The following is a 25,140-nucleotide window of genomic DNA, read 5'->3' on the forward strand; positions in this document are numbered from 1 at the left end:
GCATCCATTCCATACTAGTAAAGCAGCATCCATTCCATACTAGTAAAGCAGCATCCATTCCATACTAGTAAAGCAACATCCATTCCATACTAGTAAAGCAGCATCCATTCCATACTAGTAAAGCAGCATACATTCCATAATAGTAAAGCAGCATACATTCCATACTAGTAAAGCAGCATACATTCCATACTAGTAAAGCAGCATACATTCCATACATACTTCATGAGTTCCTTCTCGCGGACCTCCAGCTGCAGCATGATGGCGCTCAGCTCCATGTACAGGTTATTGGCTCTCTCCAGCTTCCTCTCATAGTGCTCCCTGATGTCCAGGGCATGTCTGGAGGGACAGAAGAGATCAATACATTGTCTGTCTGTCATGACCTGGAATGAATCATTAACCAGCGCTAGTGCAGGTTAATCACAGAGTTGACCGCCTCTCTATATCTGCTTCCTCCCTCTCCATTTGAAGAGGAGGGAGTTCAATAATGAAGGAGGGTTAAGACAGTCTAGGAACAAGACATTCCATAAAATATGCCAGGTCAGCAGACAAGACAAGATGTCTGGAAGTAAAGGCTAGTATTGCGCCATCAGTTTCTCAAACCCACTTTCTTGTAAATCTGTGCGTAAATTATTGGTCACAGGAATCTTATGTAACATATTACAACACAAACCAGAAGTGTTTGGTTTCAATATAAAGACAGGCCATATTTTGCTGAACTTCCAGAAGATAAATGTTACCATAACATCAGTTTTATAAACCTCACTTGCCAGACCCCCAACCCCCAATCTCTCTTTCTTTCTGTCCATCTTTCAATCTCACTCTGTTCTACCTGAGTTCATTCCTTCTTCGTTTGATTAGCTCCTCGTCCAGTCGATGGATGCAGGTTCCTTCTGACTTAATCTTCTCAAAGTGCTTCCTCACCTCCTCCCTCCACTCAGACTGACAAGAGGATAGAAAACAATGGTCAGGACCTGGAAGTTTAATGTCTTCAGTTCTACATGCTACATCACAGAATGGATCTGAAAGGATGAGTTCTAGAGGCTGAACATCAGAAGGGATGAGTTCTAGAGGCTGAACATCAGAAGGGATAGGTTCTAGAGGCTGAACATTAGAAGGGATGAGTTCTAGAGGCTGAACATTAGAAGGGATGAGTTGTCACCTGAGACCTGAAGTACGTTTCCTGTGGTGCTCCTAGGATGTCTGCGGAGGCGATGTCCAGATGGAGAAGAATCTGACGGAATGACGGACGACTCCTCGGCTTACCTTGCCTAGACGAGGAGAGACATCGGATGAGGAGAGTGATTAGAGAGTGAGGAGCAAGGATCGAGTAGAGTGAGAAGAGTGTGAGGAGAGAGTGAGGAGCAAGGATTGAGTAGAGTGAGGAGAGAGTGAGGAGCAAGAATTGAGTGAAAAGATTGTGAGGAGATAGAGAACAGAGTGAGGAGTAAGGAGTGAGCAGTGTGTGAGAAGTGATTGAGGAGAGTGAGAGTTGAGTGAGAAAGCAGAACAGAGTGAAGACAGTGGAGGTGCATCATGATAATAATCCACAACGAGATCACCTTGGATTTACGCAAAATCAACCACATGCTTGAAATAACTCACCATGTTTGCTTCATGAGAATCTTGAAGCCGTCGGGGCAGGTGGTCGGGACAGGGAGGTGCAGGCTGTTACTGCCCACCCCCCAGATGATGGCCGAGGAATCCACGTCTTTATAGGGGATCTCTCCCGTCAGCAGCTCCCATAACACCACGCCAAACGACCTACAGTCACACACAGGGTTTATTAGTCATATACCGGCTTATTTACAAGCAGCTACCTCCTGTGATCCCTGCCCATCTACTCCCAGACAATCAGACTGTTAAACTAACTGCCCGTCTACTCCCAGACAATCAGACTGTTAAACTAACTGCCCGTCTACTCCCAGACCATCAGACTGTAAAAGTAACTGCCTGTCTACTCCCAGACCATCCGACTGTTAAACTAACTGCCCGTCTACTCCCAGACCATCAGACTGTTAAACTAACTGCCCGTCTACTCCCAGACCATCAGACTGTTAAACTAACTGCCCGTCTACTCCCAGACCATCCGACTGTTAAACTAACTGCCCGTCTACTCCCAGACCATCCGACTGTTAAACTAACTGCCCGTCTACTCCCAGACCATCAGACTGTTAAACTAACTGCCTGTCTACTCCCAGACCATCAGACTGTTAAACTAACTGCCCGTCTACTCCCAGACCATCAGACTGTTAAACTAACTGCCCATCTACTCCCAGACCATCATACTGTTAAACTAACTGCCCATCTACTCCCAGACCATCAGACTGTTAAACTGGCCATCATCCCTGCACCCAAATCACTACCTATGAGTTATAAGTTCCAAAAACATTTCCACACCTTCATCTCTACAACTAAATCTGTCATTTGTATTTGACTAATAAACCAATAAAATGTGAAACATGCAAGTGAAAGTCTACACACATCCTGCAGTCTTGACATTTTGCAGCCTTAAATTAAATATGAAATAGGAGTAGGTGGTGTAAATCAGTATTACCTAAGTTTAAATCAAGTTTAAGGAATACCAGACTCAGCATTTTAAGAAACCCAACCCTGGAATAAAGTTAAGGTTAGATATTTCACGTTGGAGATTTATACAAGCAACCTTTTGGTAAACAGGCTAGCTATTTAACAAACTTACCACCTGAACGAATTTCACTATTTTTCATGCCACTAGAACAGCTTTCCAAGAGGTGTTGAGGGTACTTGAGTGGACTAGTCTCAATCTTGACCTGCATTTCCTTGAAAGTCAAGGTTTGTATACTGCTGTCAATCATTGCTGAGCATTTTTAACCAAACTATGGACATTTGTTGCCCTAAGAGCAAAGTTGTTTAAATGCTATTTAAAATTATTTACAACAGTGCCACCAAGCACAAACTCTAGTGAAGACATGTAAAAAGGACATTATTCTTATTATATTAATTTGCAATATTGTTTTTAACAATCTTTCTCTTTGAATATCGGGAATAGGTTTCGTAGCTTTTTTAAAAATGTATTTATATTTTACATTTAAAATGTAAAGACTGCAATGGGGTTGTAGATCTTCCAAAAAACATGAGTTTCACATTTTAGTCTTTTAGCAGAAGCTTTTATCCAGAGCAACTTACAGTAAGTGCATCCATTAAAAGACCAAGGTGAGACAACCACATAGTTGAAACAGATGTTGTCAACCTTTTGAAAGTAGATGACAGTGATCTTCAGAGATGGATTATGACGGGGAAGGAGGTGGAGGGTTAGGGAGTGAGGAGGAGGTGGAGGGTTAGGGAGTGAGGAGGAGGTGGAGGGTTAGGGAGTGAGGAGGAGGGTGGAGGGTTAGGGAGTGAGGAGGAGGTGGAGGGTTAGGGAGTGAGGAGGAGGTGGAGGGTTAGGGAGTGAGGAGGAGGTGGAGGGTTAGGGAGTGAGGAGGAGGTGGAGGGTTAGGGAGTGAGGAGGAGGTGGAACATAGTTTCCTGGGGTTGAAGGAAAAAGCCCTACATTTTGAGTGATACAAGTTGTCATTAGCAGCAGATAGGGAGGAAGAGAAGGTATCAAGTAGGGATTTAGAAGGAAGTTTAGTTCTCCTCCATTTTCTAAACAGCCCAAAGCCCACTCCTGTCAGCTCACAGTGAGTCACTTAGCAACGGAGCAGGAGGGGATGGCCGTGCCAGACGGGAGGGAAGGGAACAATGAGTCATGGGACTCGGATAGTGAGGAGAGAGGGGCGGAAAAGGTAGATTCTGGAGACAGAAGGGAGAAGGATCTAGACTCTGGAGACAGAAGGGAGAAGGATCTAGACTCTGGAGACAGAAGGGAGAAGGATCTAGACTCTGGAGAAAGAAGGGAGAAGGATCTAGACTCTGGAGACAGAAGGGAGAAGGATCTAGACTCTGGAGACAGAAGGGAGAAGGATCTAGGAGATGATAGGGAGAGGTGGAGAGAGAGTGTGAACGACCGTTGGGGTGACATAAGACATTGGAGAGAGCAGACAGTGTTGGGGTGACATAAGACATTGGAGAGAGCAGACAGTGTTGGGGTGACATAAGACATTGGAGAGAGCAGACAGTGTTGGGGTGACATAAGACATTGGAGAGAGCAGACAGTGTTGGGGTGACATTAGACATTGGAGAGAGCAGACAGTGTTGGGGTGACATTAGACATTGGAGAGAGCAGACAGTTGGGGTGACATAAGACATTGGAGAGAGCAGACAGTGTTGGGGTGACATAAGACATTGGAGAGAGCAGACAGTGTTGGGGTGACATAAGACATTGGAGAGAGCAGACAGTGTTGGGGTGACATTAGACATTGGAGAGAGCAGACAGTTGGGGTGACATAAGACATTGGAGAGAGCAGACAGTGTTGGGGTGACATAAGACATTGGAGAGAGCAGACAGTGTTGGGGTGATATAAGACATTGGAAAGAGCAGACAGTGTTGGGGTGACATAAGACATTGGAAATTCAACACTACTGTTGTTTGCTCCTTGGGGTTTAAGGCCGGGTGTCTCTGTAAAGCACTTTGTGACAACTGCTGTTGTAAAAAGCGCTTTATAAATACATTTTGATTGATTGATTGATTGATAAGACATTGGAGAGAGCAGACAGTGTTGGGGTGACATAAGACATTGGAAAGAGCAGACAGTGTTGGGGTGATATAAGACATTGGAAAGAGCAGACAGTGTTGGGGTGACATAAGACATTGGAAAGAGCAGACAGTGTTGGGGTGACATAAGACATTGGAGAGAGCAGACAGTGTTGGGGTGACATTAGACATTGGAGAGAGCAGACAGTGTTGGGGTGACATAAGACATTGGAGAGAGCAGACAGTGTTGGGGTGACATAAGACATTGGAAAGAGCAGACAGTGTTGGGGTGAAGGGGAGAGAACGTGAGAACGAGACAAAGTGCTCAGACGACTGCAGCGGTGTAGAGGTGAGATTATTAATGGGCAGACAGCCTCTAGTAAAGAATAGATCAAGGGCATTGCCCACTTTGCAAATAGGGAAAAAAGTCTCTACCACATCATAACCCTACCCCTCCCTACATGGTCATCACACCTCCCCTCCCTACATGGTCATCACAACGCCCCTCCCTACATGGTCATCACACCTCCCCTCCCTACATGGTCATCACACCGCCCCTCCCTACATGGTCATCACACCTCCCCTCCCTACATGGTCATCACACCTCCCCTCCCTACATGGTCATCACACCTCCCCTCCCTACATGGTCATCACACCGCCCCTCCCTACATGGTCATCACACTGCCCCTCCCTACATGGTCATCACACCGCCCCTCCCTACATGGTCATCACACCGCCCCTCCCTACATGGTCATCACACCTCCCCTCCCTACATGGTCATCACACCTCCCCTCCCTACATGGTCATCACACTGCCCCTCCCTACATGGTCATCACACTGACCCTCCCTACATGGTCATCACACTGACCCTCCCTACATGGTCATCACACCTCCCCTCCCTACATGGTCATCACACCGCCCCTCCCTACATGGTCATCACACCGCCCCACCCTACATGGTTGTAACCCTACTACTCACCAGATGTCTACTTTTTCTGAAACTGGTTCATTCCTGATGACCTCTGGGGCCATCCAGGCGACTGTCCCAGCAAAAGACATCTGGGTGCTTTTATCGCTGAGCTCCTTGGATGTCCCAAAGTCACTGATCTTCACCGTATCTTGTTGGGTCACCAGGACGCTGAGTTGGACAACCATGGAATTACAAACAGAACAATGACAACAGCCCATTGAACTACAGAAACATACAGTTAGGTCCTGAAATAATTGGACACTGACACAAGTAATGTTATATTGGCTGTTTACCAAAATTCATTCAAGTTACAGTTTAATATTGAATATGGTCTTAAAGTGCGGCGTCTCAGCTTTAATTTGAGGGTATTCACATCCAAATTGGAGGAAGGGTTTAAGAATTACAGCTCTTTAATATCTAACCCCCTCTTTTTCAAGGGACCAAAAGTAATTGGACAATTGACTCAAAAGCTGTTTCATGGACAGGTGTGGGCTATACCTTCGTTGTTTCTTCATCAATTAAGTTTGGAGTTGATTCCAGGTGTGGCATTCACATTTGAAAGCTGTTGCTGTGAATCCACAGCATGCAGTCAAAGGAGCTCTCAATGCAAGTGAAACATGCCATCCTCAGGCTGCTAACAAAAAATCCATCAGAGAGATAGCATGAACATTAGGAGTGGCCAAATCAACAGTTTGGTATATTCTGAGACAAAAAGAACATACTGGTGAGCTCTAAAAACACAAAAAGGCCTGGACGTCCATGGAAAACAACAGTGGTGGATGATCGTAGAATCCTTTCCATGGTAAAGAAAAACCCCTTCACAACATCCAGCCAAGTGAAGAACACTCTCCAGGAGGTAGTCATATCATTATCCAAGTCTACCATCAAGAGAAGACTTGACAAGAGCAAATACAGAGGCTTCACCACATGATGCAAACCATTCACAAGCATCGAGAAAAGAAAGGACAGATTAGACTTTGCCAAAAACATCTAAAAAAGCCAGCCCAGTTCTGGAACAGCATTCTTTGGACAGATGAAGTAAGATCAAACTGGACCAGAATGATGGGAAGAAACAAGTATGGAGATGGCTTGGAACGGCTCATGAACCAATACATACTACATCATCTGTAAAACATGGTGGAGGCAGTGTGATGGCATGGGCATGCATGGCTTCCAGTGGCACTGGGTCACTAGTGTTTATTGACGATGTGACAGAAGAATGAAGCAGCCGGATGAATGAAGTGTATAGGGATATATTGTCTGCTCAGATTCAGACAAATTCAGCAAAGTTAATTGGACAGCTCTTCACTTTACCCAAAACATACTGTGAAAGAAAACCAGGAGTTTTTTTAAGGCAAAGAAGTGGAATATTCTGCAATGGCCGCGTCAATCACCTGATCTCAAACCGATTGAGCATGCATTTCACTTGCTGAAGACAAAACGTAAGGCAGAAAGACCCACGAGCAAACAACTGAAGAGAGCTGCAGTAAAGGCCTGGCAAAGCATCACAAAGGAGGAAACCCGGTGTTTGGTGATGTCCATGTGTTCAAGCAGTCATTGCCTGCAAAGGATTCTCGACAAAGTATTAAAAATGAACATTTTAATTATGATTGTGTTAATTTGTCCAATTACATTTGAGCCCCTGAAATAAGGGGACTGTGAATGAAAATTGTTGCAATTCCTAAATGGTTTATATGATATTTTTTTCAACCCCTTGAATTCAAGCTGAAAGTCTGCACTTCAATTCCATCTCAGTTGTTTCATTTCCAATCCATTGTGGTGGCTTATAGAGACATAAATATGAACATGTCAGTGTCCAAATATTTCCGGATCTGACTGTATGTAAAATTTTGAATTTGAGTGACAAATTTTATCCATCAATTAAAACCTCCACATACACTGATGGTGGATTTGAAACGCGAGCAAATACTCTGACAGAAATACGACTGTGAGACAACAACTCTTTCCAATCACACAGACCGTAGTGAAAGGATGCAACAGTTCAAAGGATGAATCAGACAAATAGAAAGGTCTGTGACATCAACAGGCAGACAAATAGACAGGTCTGTGACATCAACAGGCAGACAAATAGACAGGTCTGTGACATCAACAGGCAGACAAATAGACAGGTCTGTGACATCAACTGGCAGACAAATAGACAGGTCTGTGACATCAACTGGCAGACAAATAGACAGGTCTTCTGACAGAAGCTGATTAGGAAGTCACAAAGACCTACAGTAGATTCCAACATGGTTGTCATTTACTAAGAAGAACTCCCTGTCTTCTATTGTTTTCAACATGGGATGATTTTTGGGTCACAGTCATGAAAACAAACCAGACACTCACTTGGGTGACTTCAGATCCCTGTGGATGATCTTGTGCAAATGCAAGTAGTTCATCCCGGAGGCAATTCCTGAGGCCCAGTCCACCAAAAGCCTGGGGGTCACCTTCCGCCCTGCCCTGAGGACCTCATACAGCTGGCCCTGGGAACAGTACTCCATTAAGATACAGTAGCATGGAGCCTGGGTACACACACCCCTGGAGAAGAGAGACAGAGGGCAGAGGGAGAGAGGGACAGAGGAGAGGGAGAGAGACAGAGGAGAGGGAGAGAGACAGAGGAGATAGTGAGGACAGGGGAGAGAGTGAGGACAGGGGAGAGAGTGAGGACAGGGGAGAGGGAGAGAGGGACAGAGAGGGGAGACAGAGGGACAGAGAGGGGAGAGGGAGGGGGAAGGGAGGGGGGAGAGAGAGGGGAGACAGAGGGAGACGGAGGGAGAGAGAGGGAAGAGGGAGGGGGAGAGAGGGGAGACAGAGGGAGAGAGAGGGAGAGAGAGGGAAGAGGGAGGGGGGAGAGAGGGGAGACAGAGGGAGAGAGAGGGGAGAGGGAGGGAAGAGGGAGGGGGGAGAGAGGGATAGAGAGGGGAGAGGGAGGGAAGAGGGAGGGGAGAGGGAGGGAAGAGGGAGGGGGGAGAGAGTGAGAGAGAGGGGGGAGGGAGGGGGGAGAGAGGGGAGAGGGAGGGAGGAGAGGACAGAGAAAGAGTGGAAAACAGGAGATAAAAATGAGAGGAGACAAATAAAGTTCAGAACACAGAATAAGACCAAAAATCTACTTAAAGGTACCCCTCATCACAGGATCATCCCAATGACACTACCAAGCTCCTTCAAAAACACACTGTTCTAAAGACAGGACCTACTGGAAGCTGAAGATTTGGGGTGTTTCAGAGAACAGGACATACTTGAAGCTAATGATTTTGGGGTGTTTCAGAGAACAGGACCTACTTGAAGGTAATGATTTTGGGTTATTTCAGAGAACAGGACCTACTTGAAGCTAATGATTTTGGGGTGTTTCAGAGAACAGGACCTACTTGAAGCTAAGGATGTTTGATTGATTCAGAGAACAGGACCTACTTGAAGCTAATGATTTTGGGGTGTTTCAGAGAACAGGACCTACTTGAAGCTAATGATTTTGGGGTGTTTCAGAGAACAGGACCTACTTGAAGCTAATGATTTTGGGGTGTTTCAGAGAACAGGACCTACTTGAAGCTAATGATTTTGGGTTATTTCAGAGAACAGGACCTACTTGAAGCTAAGGATGTTTGATTGATTCAGAGAACAGGACCTACTTGAAGCTAATGATTTTGGGGTGTTTCAGAGAACAGGACCTACTTGAAGGTAATGATTTTGGGGTGTTTCAGAGAACAGGACCTACTTGAAGCTAATGATTTTGGGGTGTTTCAGAGAACAGGACCTACTTGAAGCTAAGGATGTTTGATTGATTCAGAGAACAGGACCTACTTGAAGCTAATGATTTTGGGGTGTTTCAGAGAACAGGACCTACTTGAAGGTAATGATTTTGGGGTGTTTCAGAGAACAGGACCTACTTGAAGCTAATGATTTTGGGGTGTTTCAGAGAACAGGACCTACTTGAAGCTAATGATTTTGGGGTGTTTCAGAGAACAGGACCTACTTGAAGCTAATGATTTTGGGTTATTTCAGAGAACAGGACCTACTTGAAGCTAAGGATGTTTGATTGATTCAGAGAACAGGACCTACTTGAAGCTAATGATTTTGGGGTGTTTCAGAGAACAGGACCTACTTGAAGGTAATGATTTTGGGGTGTTTCAGAGAACAGGACCTACTTGAAGCTAATGATTTTGGGGTGTTTCAGAGAACAGGACCTACTTGAAGCTAAGGATGTTTGATTGATTCAGAGAACAGGACCTACTTGAAGCTAATGATTTTGGGGTGTTTCAGAGAACAGGACCTACTTGAAGGTAATGATTTTGGGGTGTTTCAGAGAACAGGACCTACTTGAAGCTAATGATTTTGGGGTGTTTCAGAGAACAGGACCTACTTGAAGCTAAGGATGTTTGATTGATTCAGATAACAGGACCTACATGAAGCTAATGATTTTGGGTTATTTCAGAGAACAGGACCTATTTGAAGCTGAAGATTTTTGCAAGGGATTCAGAGACCAGGACATTTTGTTGCTGATCACGGTGGGGTGTTTCAAGGAAGATGACCTACTTGAAGCTTATTATGTTGGGATGTTTCAGCTTCCTCAGGTGTTTGATGTCTGTTTCCTTCTGCTCGCGGACCTTCTTGATGGCCACCTCATTGCCGTGCAGCTTGCCCAAAAAGACAGCACCCTGCGCACCGCTGCCCAGCCACTGCAACTCCGAGATCTCCTCAAACGGAACTTCCCACATGTCTAGAGAGAGGACAGGCCAATGTGTTATTACACGTCCAGAGAGAGGACAGGCCAATGTGTTATTACACGTCCAGAGAGAGGACAGGCCAATGTGTTATTACACGTCCAGAGAGAGGACAGGCCAATGTGTTATTACACGTCTAGAGAGAGGACCGGCCGATGTGTTATTACACACGTCTAGAGAGGACCGGTCGATGTGTTATTACACGTCTAGAGAGAGGACCGGTCAATGTGTTATTACACGTCTAGAGAGAGGACAGGCCGATGTGTTATTACACGTCTAGAGAGAGGACAGGCCAATGTGTTATTACACGTCTAGAGAGAGGACAGGCCAATGTGTTATTACACGTCTAGAGAGAGGACAGGCCAATGTGTTATTACACGTCTAGAGAGGACCGGCCAATGTGTTATTACACGTCTAGAGAGAGGACCGGCCAATGTGTTATTACACGTCTAGAGAGAGGACCGGCCAATGTGTTATTACACGTCTAGAGAGAGGACCGGCCGATGTGTTATTACACGTCTAGAGAGAGGACCGGCCAATGTGTTATTACACGTCTAGAGAGAGGACCGGCCGATGTGTTATTACACGTCTAGAGAGAGGACCGGCCGATGTGTTATTACACGTCTAGAGAGAGGACCGGCCGATGTGTTATTACACGTCTAGAGAGAGGACCGGCCAATGTGTTATTACACGTCTAGAGAGAGGACCGGCCAATGTGTTATTACACGTCTAGAGAGGACCGGCCAATGTGTTATTACACGTCTAGAGAGAGGACCGGCCAATGTGTTATTACACGTCTAGAGAGAGGACCGGCAAATGTGTTATTACACGTCTAGAGAAAGGACCGGCCGATGTATTATTACACGTCTAGAGAGAGGACCGGCCGATGTGTTATTACACGTCTAGAGAGAGGACCGGCCGATGTGTTATTACACGTCTAGAGAGAGGACCGGCCGATGTGTTATTACACGTCTAGAGAGAGGACCGGCCGATGTGTTATTACAGACGTCTAGAGAGAGGACCGGCCAATGTGTTATTACAGACGTCCAGAGAGAAGACAGGCCGATGTGTTATTACAGACGTCCAGATAGAGGACAGGCCGATGTGTTATTACAGACGTCCAGAGAGAAGACAGGCCAATGTGTTATTACAGACGTCCAGAGAGAAGACAGGCCAATGTGTTATTACAGACGTCCAGAGAGAAGACAGGCCGATGTGTTATTACAGACGTCCAGAGAGAGGACCGGCCGATGTGTTATTACAGACGTCCAGAGAGAGGACAGGCCGATGTGTTATTACACACGTCCAGAGAGAGGACCGGCCAATGTGTTATTACACACGTCCAGAGAGAGGACCGGCCAATGTGTTATTACACACGTCCAGAGAGAGGACAGGCCAATGTGTTATTACACACGTCCAGAGAGAGGACAATGTATTATTACAGACGTCCAGAGAGAGGACAATGTGTTATTACAGACGTCCAGAGAGAGGACAGGCCAATGTGTTATTACACACGTCCAGAGAGAGGACCGGCAGATGTGTTATTACACATGTCTAGAGGGGAGGACGATGTGTTATTACACGTCTAGAGGAGACAGCAGGTGGCATCGTTAAATATAAAATATCATCATAATATATGCACACAATGTTGCGATTGGGAAGCATGCAATCATAACAAACAGGCATCCTATGACTATGGTCTTTAAGGGACACAACCAGCCGATTGGGCCCTGTCTGACCATAAGGATCATACTCATCTGATTTAATCTTCAATGTCTGATATTACATCCAACATTAGTATGCATAGTGGTAGAGGGGCAGCTAGCAGTTATCAACATGGTGTGTGGTTCTGGTCAGGGGCAGCTGGCAGTTATCAACATGGTGTGTGGTTCTGGTCAGGGGCAGCTAGCAGTTATCAACATGGTGTGTGGTTCTGGTCAGGGGCAGCTAGCAGTTATCAACATGGTGTGTGGTTCTGGTCAGAAGCAGCTAGCAGTTATCAACATGGTGTGTGGTTCTGGTCAGAAGCAGCTAGCAGTTATCAACATGGTGTGTGGTTCTGGTCAGAAGCAGCTAGCAGTTATCAACATGGTGTGTTGTTCTGGTCAGAAGCAGCTAGCAGTTATCAACATGGTGTGTGGTTCTGGTCAGGGGCAGCTAGCAGTTATCAACATGATGTGGTTCTGGTCAGGGGCAGCTAGCAGTTATCAACATGGTGTGTGGTTCTGGTCAGGGGCAGCTAGCAGTTATCAACAAGCTTTAGTCGTGGTCTCGAGGGATGCCAAAGATTATTCTATTTCCTGCCCAGCCCTGACAAGCTTCCCCAGTATTTCAGCTATGGTGATATATTTACGTAGAAACCACACAGCCAAACCCTTTTCCATCTTGTATCGTTCTGGTGCAGCTGGTTAAACGGACCCACCCCAGGAGAGCAGAGCCAAGACCCCTGACAGCTGGTTCAACTGACCCAGACCAGGAGACAAGGGCACACAGAAGTACAAAGACCGAAGGGATAGGATGAACTCAGGTCAATTATTTTGGGATGTTTCACAGTTGGCTTGCCTTGGCCAATGAAGTGTGTGTGTATTAATGTTTTACAAAACTCCAGGACCTAAAATCATCAAGAAGGGAAAACAATATTTTAGTTAGGGGTTGGGTTAAGGGTAAAAGGTTATTTAATGGAGAAAAAAAAAAATAGTAGGGAATGGGATTTTATTTTGTTTCTGCACACTTTTTCTGCATACTAAAATGTGTGTACAAACCTTGTTGCTGTAGTTTGTATTCTGTACTGTAGGTCTTCCCTATAATATTCCAGACAGGTCTGAGACAGCCAAACAAACCCTCCAGGAAACCTCCTCCGCCCCCACCAGGTGATCTATGAAAGTGCAACTTGATGTCATCGTGGGGGTGCGGGTGGTTGTGGGGTCCAGACCCAGGGTGGTGTTGGTGTATGGGACACACCCCCTCTTCTGTCCCCTCCCCCTCACTGCCCTGACCACATGGGGGCGGAGACTCCGTCTCCTCTTGTTCCTGTAGCTGCAAGACGCTGTTGTCGAAGTGTCTCTGCTCCCGCCCAGAGTCCTCACTCAGCGCTGTGATTGGTGGGCTGGTACCCAGTACCGCCTCCTCGTCCTGGCCTGGCGGCGGGGCCAGCGTTGACAGGGACACTGGGAGGTGTGTGGGTGGAGCCAGGTCTGTGATGATCTGCGGAGGTAGAGATGGGGCCTGGGGAGGGATGTTGGGGGAGGGTTTCTTAACACTATCCCCAACCACTGTGTTCTTTAGCTCCTCCTTCAGCTTCCCAACCAGCAGGCTGGGGCACGACGCCCAGGACAGCACCTCCGGAGAGCTGCCCATGGTGGACTGTGGGAGCATGGGCTACCCAGCAATGTGGCTGGAGGTTGGCCAGTTCGCTCCTAACAGGAGGGGTTCTCTGAACTCAGGGAATCACCTGCAGAGAGAGAGAGAGAGAGAAGAAGAGAGTCCTACATCAGAGTCCTCTCGTCACATGATGTACATTAGTCATGACTTCCTGTCATCACAGAGGTAATCCCTGGACTTCCTGTCATCACAGAGACAATCCCTTGACTTCCTGTCATCACAGAGGTAATCCCTTGACTTCCTGTCATCACAGAAACAATCCCTTGACTTCCTGTAATCACAAAGACAATCAATTGACTTCCTGTCATCACAGAGACAATCCCTTGACTTTCTGTCATCACAAAGGTAATCCCTTGACTTCCTGTCATCACAGAAACAATCCCTTGACTTCCTGTCATCACAGAGACAATCAATTGACTTGCTGTCATCACAGAGACAATCCCTTGACTTCCTGTCATCACAAAGACAATCAATTGACTTCCTGTCATCACAGAGACAACCCCTTGACTTCCTGTCATCACAGAGACAATCAATTGACTTCCTGTCATTGCAGAGACAATCAATTGACTTCCTGTCATTGCAGAGACAATCCCTTGACTTCCCGTCATCATGGATTTGGGACTGAGAAGAATTACACATAAAATATTAATTATTATTAGGACTTTTTGAACATGTAGACTCTACAGAGAGAGGAAGAGAGATATAAAGAGGAAGACAGCGAGTTGGGAAGAGATTCTGGGAAGCTACCTCTCTCCAGGCAACAGGGATTAATCCAGCTACAGCAGAGCATTAGAAGATGTGATCTGGGAGCTAAACATCTGGCAGCCCAACACACTGGGGGACTAGAGACAGGAAGGGGGTGGGGACAGGGAGGGACTGGGGACAAGAAGGATCTAGGGCAAGGGAGGGACCAGAGACAGGGAGGATCTAGGGACAGGGAGGATTGAGGGACAGGGAGGATCTAGAGACCTCACAGTACTCTGAGGAACCAACTATGCAGACAATGGGAAACAGGAGGAGGACAGCCAGGGGGACTGTGAGGTTAAGGGGGTCCAGTACTCTACCAACCACGGTCCGGTTTGGTGCTGGTTCTGCTGTGTTCTCTAGTGCTGCTGTAACAGGATCTCAGTGTAACAGAGTTCTATAGTGCTGCTGTAACCTTCTGTGTGACCTGCTCATAGTACAGAACCCTGCTGGACAGGAGGCGGCTGAGAGTGCAGGTAGGAGAGAACCAACGCTACTCCCAGGTAATGATGAATCCCTCCTTTCCTGTCTGTCCACACCAGCCCTGGATGCTGAGGGGCCCTTGTTGTAATTCCACCCCAGGAAGAGAGACGGCTGGGTTACTGATGAGGGTGGCATGATTCACCTGCCATGTGCTTGCATTATTAACAAAGACATACACGTTTTTGGGGTTCTCTCTCCTTGTGGTGTCAGAAAAGAAACCAAAGCCTAACCCCAACTCTAAGAGTAATTATTACTCTAAACATGTCCCCTGAACTAAATTATGTTGAAATGTCAGGTAGGTTAGTGGGTTTTTCAGTCCTCACAGAACACACACACACACGTATGGCTATCCTCATGGGGACTAGAAAATAGAAATTGCATGCTCCCTTGTCCTAATCTTAACCCTAACCCTAACCCTAATCTCAATAAAGTAACATTTATGCCCAAACTTTACCTAGATGTAATGCCTAACCTTAACCCTAAAATTAACCAACAGCGCCTGGACCTTAGAGAAGCCCAAATTCTAACTCTAAAATGAATTGTAAATTTGATCCTAAACATAAACCCTGAGCCGGAAGTGGACCTTTGCCTCACGGGGACCGGCTGTGATTCAGACGGACTAGCCAATATGTCCGCTTGGCTCCGACATGTTTCTACATCAACACATGAGCATTACGGAGCCATAGTCATCAACAGACTAGATCAACTATGATCTGTGTTGAGGTAAGGGTTAAACGGCCAGTGTTGGGGATTTAGGGTTAGGGGTTTGGAAAGACGTTAGTGGTACATAATAAGAGGTCAGGGTTATGGGTTAAGGCTTATATTAAAAGTCTAAAGGTTTGTTTTTAAGGGTTAGGTAAGACCTCATGTTTAGTGGTTAAATTGAGTGGTTAGAGTTAAGGGTTCATCAAATCAAGACTTGGTCCACTGAAGTGAATCCTGACATTTTAACTATGATGGAACCTTGGATGGACTGATATATTTTTGTCAAAAAACATCTGTTACTATGTTTGAATCTCTAATCTTAAATAATTTTAATTACCGGCATTAAACCAACGTTAAACAATCTGAAACACTGAGGAACAATGAAACCAAATCAGAGATGGGCTGGCAGAGATATAACACACCCCCCATCTTCACATAGGCGTGGGTGTAACCTGACACCATCCTCCCACACCAACTGTTACATATCCAGCGTACAGCACGCACGCACGCACACACACGTTTGTATGGCTATCCTCATGAGGGCAGTAGGATAATCCTGTACTGTAGCACTCAGTCTCTCTACAGCCACCCAGACACACAACCGTAAAATCCATTCACAACATTAGCCGCCGTAATATCCATCCCAACATTAACCACCGGAATATCCATCCCAACATTAACCACCGGAATATCCATCCCAACATTAACCAACCGGAATATTCATACCAACATTAACCACCGGAATATCCATCCCAACATTAACCACCGGAATATCCATCCCAACATTAACCAACCGGAATATTCATACCAACATTAACCACCGGAATATCCATCCCAACATTAACCAACCGGAATATCCATCCCAATATTAACCAACCAGAGGTGGTGGTTAACTTGAGTAAACACACCAGATATTCAACACTTGAGATGCTCAGCTCGAAATGTGGCTGAATCATTCAAATACAGGAGGCGGACAAAATAACAGAAACACCACATGGATAAGAACTTAAAGCAACTAAATCACAATTACAAAGCAACTGCAGGTCATAATAGGCTATCAATAAGCAGTGTATTGTATGCTGCCATTATATCTGAGACTGTTCCGTTGACAAATTGAATAATTTTTCCCTATACTAAATTGATACTAAGTACAAAGACAAAATATCAAATGTTGAAACAGAAATGTTATTGATTTTGAAAAATACATGCCCATTTAGATTTTGATGTCAGCAACACATTTCAAAAAAGTTGGGACAGGGTCATGTTTACCACTGTGTTGCATCACCTCTTCTTTTAACAATACTCTGTAAACGTTTGGGAACTGAGGAGATCAATTTCTGTGGTTTTGAAAGTGAAATGTTTTTCCATTCTTGCTTAATATAGGATTTCAGTTGCACAACAGTTCAGGGTCTCCTTGATTTTTCAAAAGGTTTTCAATGGGGCAGGCCAGTTTAGCACCCAGACTCTTTTACTATGGAGCCATGCTGTTGTAATACATGCAGAATGTGGTTTGGCTATGTCTTGATGATATAAACAAGGCCTTCCTTGAAAAAGACATCATCTGGATGGCAGCACATGTTGCACCTGTATATGTTGTTCAGCATTAATGGTGCCTTCACAGATGTGCAAGTCACCCAAGCCATGTGCATTAATGCACCCCCATACCATCACAGATGTTGGCTTCTGAACTGTACGCTGATAAGAGGCCGGACGGTCCCTCTCCTCTTTAGTCCGGAGGACGCGGCGTCCATGATCACCAAAAATAATTTAAAATGTTGATTCATCAAAGTTTTCCATTTCAACTCAGGCCATCTTTAATGAGCTCAGGCCCAGAGAAGGTGGCACCATTTGTGGATCTTGTTTATATATTGTTTGCATGGTAGAGATTTAACTTGCATTTGTGGATGGAGCAATGTACAATGTTTTTTTCGGAACTGTTCCTGATCCCATGCAGTGATGTCCACTACAGAATCATGTCAGTTTTCAATGCAGAGTCGCCTGACGGCCTGAAAATCACGGCCTTCTAATATTGGTTTTTGGCCTTGTTCTTTGTGTACAGAGATTTCTCCAGATTCTCTGAATCTTTTAGTGATACTATGCACCATAGACAATCATTGCATTCTGTCCCACATCATTGTGTCCCAACTTTTTCAGAAACGGGGTTGTAGATTTTGTAACCGATCCACCCGCAATTCAGGCATCAACGATTTGGTGTCTTCAGCACTCTCTAAGTTGCTTGAAAACAAAAACTAAAATATTAAAGTGCTGATTGTCAGACCTTTTTCATATCGGACTCATTGAATGGATGCAGCGCCTGTAAGGACACAATCCACGGTCCACATACAGGGTCATCGTCATGCAGGGTCATCGTCTGTGGTCCACATGCAGGGTCATCGTCATGCAGGGTCATTGTCTGAGGACCACATGCAGGGTCATCGTCATGCAGAGTCATCGTCATGCAGGGTCATCGTCTGTGGTCAACATGCAGGGTCATCGTCATGCAGGGTCATCGTCATGCAGGGTCATTGTCTGTGGTCCACATGCAGGGTCATCGTCATGCAGGGTCATCGTCATGCAGGGTCATTGTCTGTGGTCCACATGCATCGTCTGCCTCCTGCCCTCAATCAAGGTCCTACAGGACTCCAGGATCAGGAAGTGTGCAGGAAAGATAATCTCTGGCCCCTTCCATCCCGGACACACAATGTTCCAAAAATGATCCGTGGGCCAGTGGGAAGAACAGCTCATCCTCGTGGTCCTCCATAACAGGCCTTCTGTCCCATAGAGACTAACAAAACTATATTCACCACATGGAGCCACCTTCCGAACAGATCACAGCCAATTCAAAAGCCGTATTGTTCCGCTCCTAAAACTGCTCTCTATCGAATCATATACTGGAACTATAGATCTGTAATATGTCTAGATCAACTCTAAATTACTGAGAATGAATGTAAATTTTATACTCTTACTGTTAATAGTCCATTATCCTATATGCTAACTCACCACCCATTGTATGCAAATGCATGTACATTTTACATCAATTTAATGTTTCCTGTCAGAATTGCTACAAGGCAAATGCTGGGCATCAGTGAATTTATTTTGTGAATGAAGGTGATTGTGGTTCTGATGTGTGTGTACCTGCCTGAATGTTCAAAATAAAAACTAATATGGGTGTGTTTGTCTTTATATACCACAGCCCTTCATGTCTCAATGCCTTCAGCTTCCAATTCATACAGATGGCCTTATCCATCCGGGTTCACAAAAGACCCTTAACTCCAAAAGGCAGAAGCAAGGTGATGGGGTAGGAGCTATACCCTAAACTCACCAAGTAAGAGGATGAATAGGTACTAGCAGTACTTTATGTCCTCATGTGTTCTCTAAAATATGGGTCGATGTTGATGAATTTTAAAGCTGCTTTACACGCCTCAGGATGAGGAGGTTTTTAGGTAGGATGGAGGGCAGACATCTGCTCAGTTTAAAGGTACTAATAAATCATTCTAACATAACCCAGGCATTTGCTCCAAATATCACATCTGCCTGACTGTCTGTCTGCTAGCTCATTGGTAGACTGTCTCTCTCTCTGAATGTTGGTCTGGCCAACTGACTGATTGTTTGAAGGACTGCCTTACCGAGACGGTATTAGTTATTCTTCATTAAGGGCCTCTTGACATTCTTAATTTCCTCCTGATTTGGTACGTTCGCTACGTATCGTGGTTTGGTACGTTCGCTACGTATCGTGGTTTGGTACGTTCGCTACGTATCGTGGTTTGGTACGTTCGCTACGTATCGTGGTTTGGTACGTTCGCTACGTATCGTGGTTTGGTACGTTCGCTACGTATCGTGGTTTGGTACGTTCGCTACGTATCGTGGTTTGGTACGTTCGCTACGTATCGTGGTTTGGTACGTTCGCTACGTATCGTGGTTTGGTACGTTTGCTACGTATCGTGGTTTGCGGGTAATGGTACAGCTTCTCTATGAATTACATCATCATGTTAGAAGTGTTTCCACTCAAGCAGTTGACAGTGGCAAAGCAATGCTGGCAGACTGTACTTTGTTTACGGTCTTATTAAATTCGTCATTATATTTAACGCTGAATCTAAAATGTTCCCTCACAGTGGATTTGAAAGACTGCAATGCCTCTTCAAATTTGCTTCTCTTTGAAGGCATTTTAGCTCTGGTCGCACACAGTGAAAAAACACGATTTCAGTCAGAATGTTTGATGTCAGCAAGACACTCGTGGCGATTGGCTGCATTTCTCCCAACACGGTTGTTCATGAGATATAGTTGTGCTCAAAAGTTTGCATACCTTTGGAGAACTGGTAATATACACTCACCTAAAGGATTATTATGAACACCATACTAATACTGTGTTTGACCCCCTTTCGCCTTCAGAACTGCCTTAATTCTATGTGGCATTGATTCAACAAGGTGCTGAAAGCATTCTATAGAAATGTTGGCCCATATTAATAGGATAGCATCTTGCAGTTGATGGAGATTTGTGGGATGCACATCCAGGGCACGAAGCTCCCGTTCCACCACATCCCAAAGATGCTCTATTGGGTTGAGATCTGGTGACTGTGGGGGCCATTTCAGTACAATGAACTCATTGTCATGTTCAAGAAACCAATTTGAAATGATTCGAGCTTTGTGACATGGTACATTATCCTGCTGGAAGTAGCCATCAGAGGATGGGTACATGGTGGTCATTAAGGGATGGACATGGTCAAAAACAATGCTCAGGTAGGCCGTGGTGCCCAATTGGGCAATCGATGCCCAATTGGCACTAAGGGGCCTAAAGTGTGCCAAGAAAACATCCCCCACACCATTACACCACCACCACCAGCCTGCACAGCGGTAACAAGGCATGATGGATCCATGTTCTCATTCTGTTTACGCCAAATTCTGACTCTACCATCTGAATGTCTCATCAGAAATCGAGACACATCAGACCAGGCAACATTCTTCCAGTCTTCAACTGTCCAATTTTGGTTGAGCTTGTGCAAATTGTAGCCTCTTTTTCCTATTTGTAGTGGAGATGAGTGGTACCCGGTGGGGTCTTCTGCTGTTGTAGCCCATCCGCCTCAAGGTTGTGCGTGTTGTGGCTTCACAAATGCTTTGCTGCATACCTCGGTTGTAACGAGTGGTTATTTCAGTCAAAGTTGCTCTTCTATCAGCTTGAATCAGTCGGCCCATTCTCCTCTGACCTCTAACATCAACAAGGCATTTTCGCCCACAGGACTGCCGCATACTGGATGTTTTCCCTTTTCACACCATTCTTTGTAAACCCTAGAAATGGTTGTGCGTGAAAATCCCAGTAACTGAGCAGATTGTGAAATACTCAAATCGGCCCATCTGGCACCAACAACCATGCCATGCTCAAAATTGCTTAAATCACCTTTCCAATTCTGACATTCAGTTTGGAGTTCAGGAGATTGTCTTGACCAGGACCACACCCCTAAATGCATTGAAGTAACTGCCATGTGATTGGTTGATTAGATAATTGCATTAATGAGAAATTGAACAGGTGTTCCTAATAATCCTTTAGGTGAGTGTATATTGTTAGCAGTCGTACTGCTCTTACAACAGTGGGTACTTCAGTCGAATTGGGGTCCTTATGTATTTTTTGTGTGGGGTGAAATTGGTCTTAAATTGAATTCATAGTGGCATTGTTACGCAGGCGCACAGGGGCCGCATTGTTACGCAGGCGCACAGGGGCCGCGTTGTTACGCAGGCGCACAGGGGCCGCGTTGTTACGCAGGCGCACAGGGGCCGCGTTGTTACGCTGGCGCACAGGGGCCGCATTGTTACGCAGGCGCACATGGGCCGCGTTGTTACGCAGTTGCACAGGGGTCGTGTTGTTATGCAGTTGCATAGGAGAATGAACCCAGCTTGACAACAAAGGACACAAAGAGGAGCCGGCTCCATCCGACCGTCCGGCTAGAAGACATACAAACGGAGAGCAGCAGACCAGCTGCTCCACAACAATCACTGTTGTACTCTTCAAGAGGAAGCAGGGAATAACGAGAGACAGACACACAGAGATCAAATTAGACATACCATTTAGGATCTAGCTCAAAATATTCAAATCTATAATTGAACCAATTGCACTATAAGGCAGTGAAGTGTGGGGCTCGCTTACAAAACAAGAATTTGACAAATGGGACAAACATCCAATTGAAAGCCTTCATGCAGAACTCTGTAAGAGCATCCTGAGAGTCCAGAGAAAAACCACAAACAACTCATGCAGAGCAGGACTAGGCCAATTCCACCTTCTGATGAATATCCAAAAAAGCCACCAAATTTTATAATCATTTTTTTTTTTAAAAGCCACCCCCACTCCGATCACTACAAAGCCCTCCAATGCCATGAGGAAACCACACAGAAGAGAGCCATCAGCAAGCTGATTCTGAAACTAAGTTCACAAAGCAATACCAACCCAACAAAACATCAGGACATCACTCAGTCTGACCCAATTAAATTACCACAAAACAAAAAGAACTGCACTGCTATTTGGCCCCAAACAGACAGTATACAGGGGCAGATTATCTGACCACTGTGACTGATAGGAAACCCAGGCACTGAGTCTGTCAGTGTTTTTCTATGTACAAACTCAAGCTGCATTTCCACCACAGGAACTTTACCCAGGAACTATAACCAGGAACTTTACCCAGGAACTAAACCAGGAACTTTACCCAGGAACTATAACCAGGAACTTTACCCAGGAACTAGGAAACTTTCGAAGAACTGCGTGTCCATCGTTTATGTTGAGGACCAAATCCAGCGGGAATTATTATTCATACCGGGAAACAGTACCGGGAGAAGATTTAACATTAAAACAAATTGTGTTTAAAACAACCTGTGTTTTGCACATTTGTATTTTGTACCTACATTTTTGTGGAACCAAATGTGTGTATAGGCCATGTGTAAATCTGAAAACAAAAGAACTCCCACACAATGTCTTGCTCACTGCAGAAACATTTATTAATTCGCAGATAAAAACTAAAAATGTTTATGTGCGATAGCGTGAATTTCTCAGTCATCTCACGGTCAATCTCATCAAAAAATCTTTAAATCCGTTTACTTGCTTAAGGTCTAGAATGTCGGGCGTCTTGAACCTGCTTTGCTACTACGACTCATCTCTTCTCCACCATTGACTCAATGACCACATTTGCCAACCAATAAATCATGATCAACAGCAGCACAACTTGAATCTCCTCCCTGGTTGCTGTGCTGTTGCTGTGTCACATCAATAATAAAGATGCCTTTCCGTTGCTTTGTATGGCGTACATCAGAGTAAGAACATAAGTCAAAAGACAAAAGTTTCCTAATCTTCCCAGGTCTTCAGACCACGGTGGAAACACACAACAATGGGCTGAAGGAACATTTTAGTACCTGAAAAGTAGTTCCTGGGGCTAAAAGTTCCACATAAACACAACCTGACCACAGACACAACTCATCACAGACATCTGGGCACCCAGAGAGGACAGGTTGTGCTCTTCCCATTTTTCCCAAAATGTGACACCAAAATGTAATTGAAACACTGAAACGTTGAAAGAATAACAGAAACTGAGAAAATCGAGCTTATTCGAGGAGAAAAACAGAGTAATGCCATCTTAGCTGCAAATGATGTTACACCCAACCAGATTAGTAATGTATCAGGTTAATAATGTATCAGGATAATGTAATGAATACCTGGACCCTTTCTACTACTTACTTCGGTATTTATTTTTTTGTCTGTTTGTTTATTTTCCCTTTAACTTTATTTTAATGTATATTTCTGTATGTAGTAACACATTCCATGCCAATTAAGCCGTTTGAATTGAATTGACACAGAGAGAGAGGAGGACAGAGAGGAGAGAGGGGGACGGGGGAGAGAGATGGAAGGAGAGGTCAGAGGTTGGCTGTGACTGACCATTTTATTGACAGAAACCATATCAGACTACAGAGGAGAAACAGCAGAGCATAATTACCATAATATTACTATCATCCTGGAAATCATTACCATAATGATATGATCACCTTGGAGATCATTACCGAGTTACTATCATCCTAAAGATCATTACAACTATTAGGGATGCACAGATAACACTTTTTCTGATGTTAAAAGGCACACAAGGCATTTGTGGAAATTCTATAGCAATGTAGGATAAGAAAGTGGGTAAGTACTGTACAAAGAGGTCACTGAAGTGAAAACTAGGCATGTGACAAACGGAAAGTTTTCCTTAAAACCTGGTGTTAACTGGAAGGCCTCAGCTAGCATTAGCCAACTCTACTGACACCCCATGAAATGCAACATTTGCAACTACTAGTTTTACTAAAGGCTGTATCAAGTATAAAGTAATTCAGACTGCAGAACATTTTTGTTTCTGTGGTCTGGTCTGCCCATCATCAACAACTGACATTGTGTTTTCTGTACATTGTTATTACTGTTATCTTTTTCATGGTATCGGATCATTACAGACTCTCTGTCGCAGATACCTAATCCTGTATTTTTGGCCAGTATCGGACAAAGTTCTGATGCCAATATTGGATTGGTGCATCCATCACCATAATGTTACCTTGGACACCCTGGACATCAATAACATAATGTTACTATGATCCTGAATTTCATTACCATAATGTTACTATGACCCTGATGATCATTACCATAATGTAACTATGATCCTGTATATCATTACCATAATGTTACTATGATCCTGATGATCATTACAATGTAACTATGATCCTGAATATCATTACCATAATGTTACTATGACCCTGATGATCATTACCATAATGTTACTATGACCCTGAATTTCATTACCATAATGTAACTATGACCCTGATGATCATTACCATAATGTAACTATGATCCTGAATATCATTACCATAATGTTACTATGATCCTGATGATCATTACAATGTAACTATGATCCTGAATTTCATTACCATAATGTTACTATGACCCTGATGATAATTACAATGTAACTATGCTCAAAAACCCAGGCCAATGTTATATAATGATATATACTCCTACTGCTCTAAACCCCAGGCCAATGTTATATAATGATATATACTCCTACTGCTTTAAACCCCAGGCCAATGTTATATAATGATATATACTCCTTCTTCTCTAAACCCACAGGCCAATGTTATATAATGATATATACTCCTACTGCTTTAAACCCCAGGCCAATGTTATATAAAAATATACTCTGGATTTAGCCAAGAGAAATTTATTTATTATTCCAATTGGACTCTTAAAATCTCACCCGGCACAGCCAGAAGAGGACTGGTCACCCCTCTGAGCCTGGGTCCTCTCTAGGTTTCTTCCTAAAATTCGACCTTCTTAGGGAGTTTTTCCTAGCCACTGAAATTCAACACTACTGTTGTTTGCTCCTTGGGGTTTAAGGCCGGGTGTCTCTGTAAAGCACTTTGTGACAACTGCTGTTGTAAAAAGCGCTTTATAAATAAATTTTGATTGATTGAAATACATTTTGATATACTCCTTCTCTAAACCCACAGGCCGATGTTATATAATGATATATACTC

General features: G+C 44.6%; 1 protein-coding gene across 4 annotated transcripts in view; it reads right to left on the bottom strand.

Annotated features, from left to right (window-relative positions):
* si:ch211-45c16.2 (mitogen-activated protein kinase kinase kinase 13) overlaps nucleotides 1–25,140 on the bottom strand; it is a 60,777-nt gene that overhangs the window by 10,227 nt on the left and 25,410 nt on the right. For all 4 annotated transcript variants that reach the window (XM_029115442.2, XM_029115440.2, XM_020041229.3 and 1 more), the window contains 8 exons: nucleotides 13,062–13,750; nucleotides 10,112–10,295; nucleotides 7,931–8,122; nucleotides 5,594–5,752; nucleotides 1,603–1,761; nucleotides 1,160–1,268; nucleotides 830–939; nucleotides 220–336 (listed from right to left, as the gene is read on the bottom strand). In XM_029115442.2, coding sequence (XP_028971275.2) covers nucleotides 220–336; nucleotides 830–939; nucleotides 1,160–1,268; nucleotides 1,603–1,761; nucleotides 5,594–5,752; nucleotides 7,931–8,122; nucleotides 10,112–10,295; nucleotides 13,062–13,674 — 1,643 coding nt within the window. In that variant the 5' untranslated portion in view covers nucleotides 13,675–13,750. The remainder of the gene's footprint in view (nucleotides 1–219; nucleotides 337–829; nucleotides 940–1,159; nucleotides 1,269–1,602; nucleotides 1,762–5,593; nucleotides 5,753–7,930; nucleotides 8,123–10,111; nucleotides 10,296–13,061; nucleotides 13,751–25,140) is intronic.

This window comes from Esox lucius, chromosome 20, assembly GCF_011004845.1.
Source record: "Esox lucius isolate fEsoLuc1 chromosome 20, fEsoLuc1.pri, whole genome shotgun sequence".
Taxonomy (NCBI): Eukaryota; Metazoa; Chordata; class Actinopteri; order Esociformes; family Esocidae; genus Esox; species Esox lucius.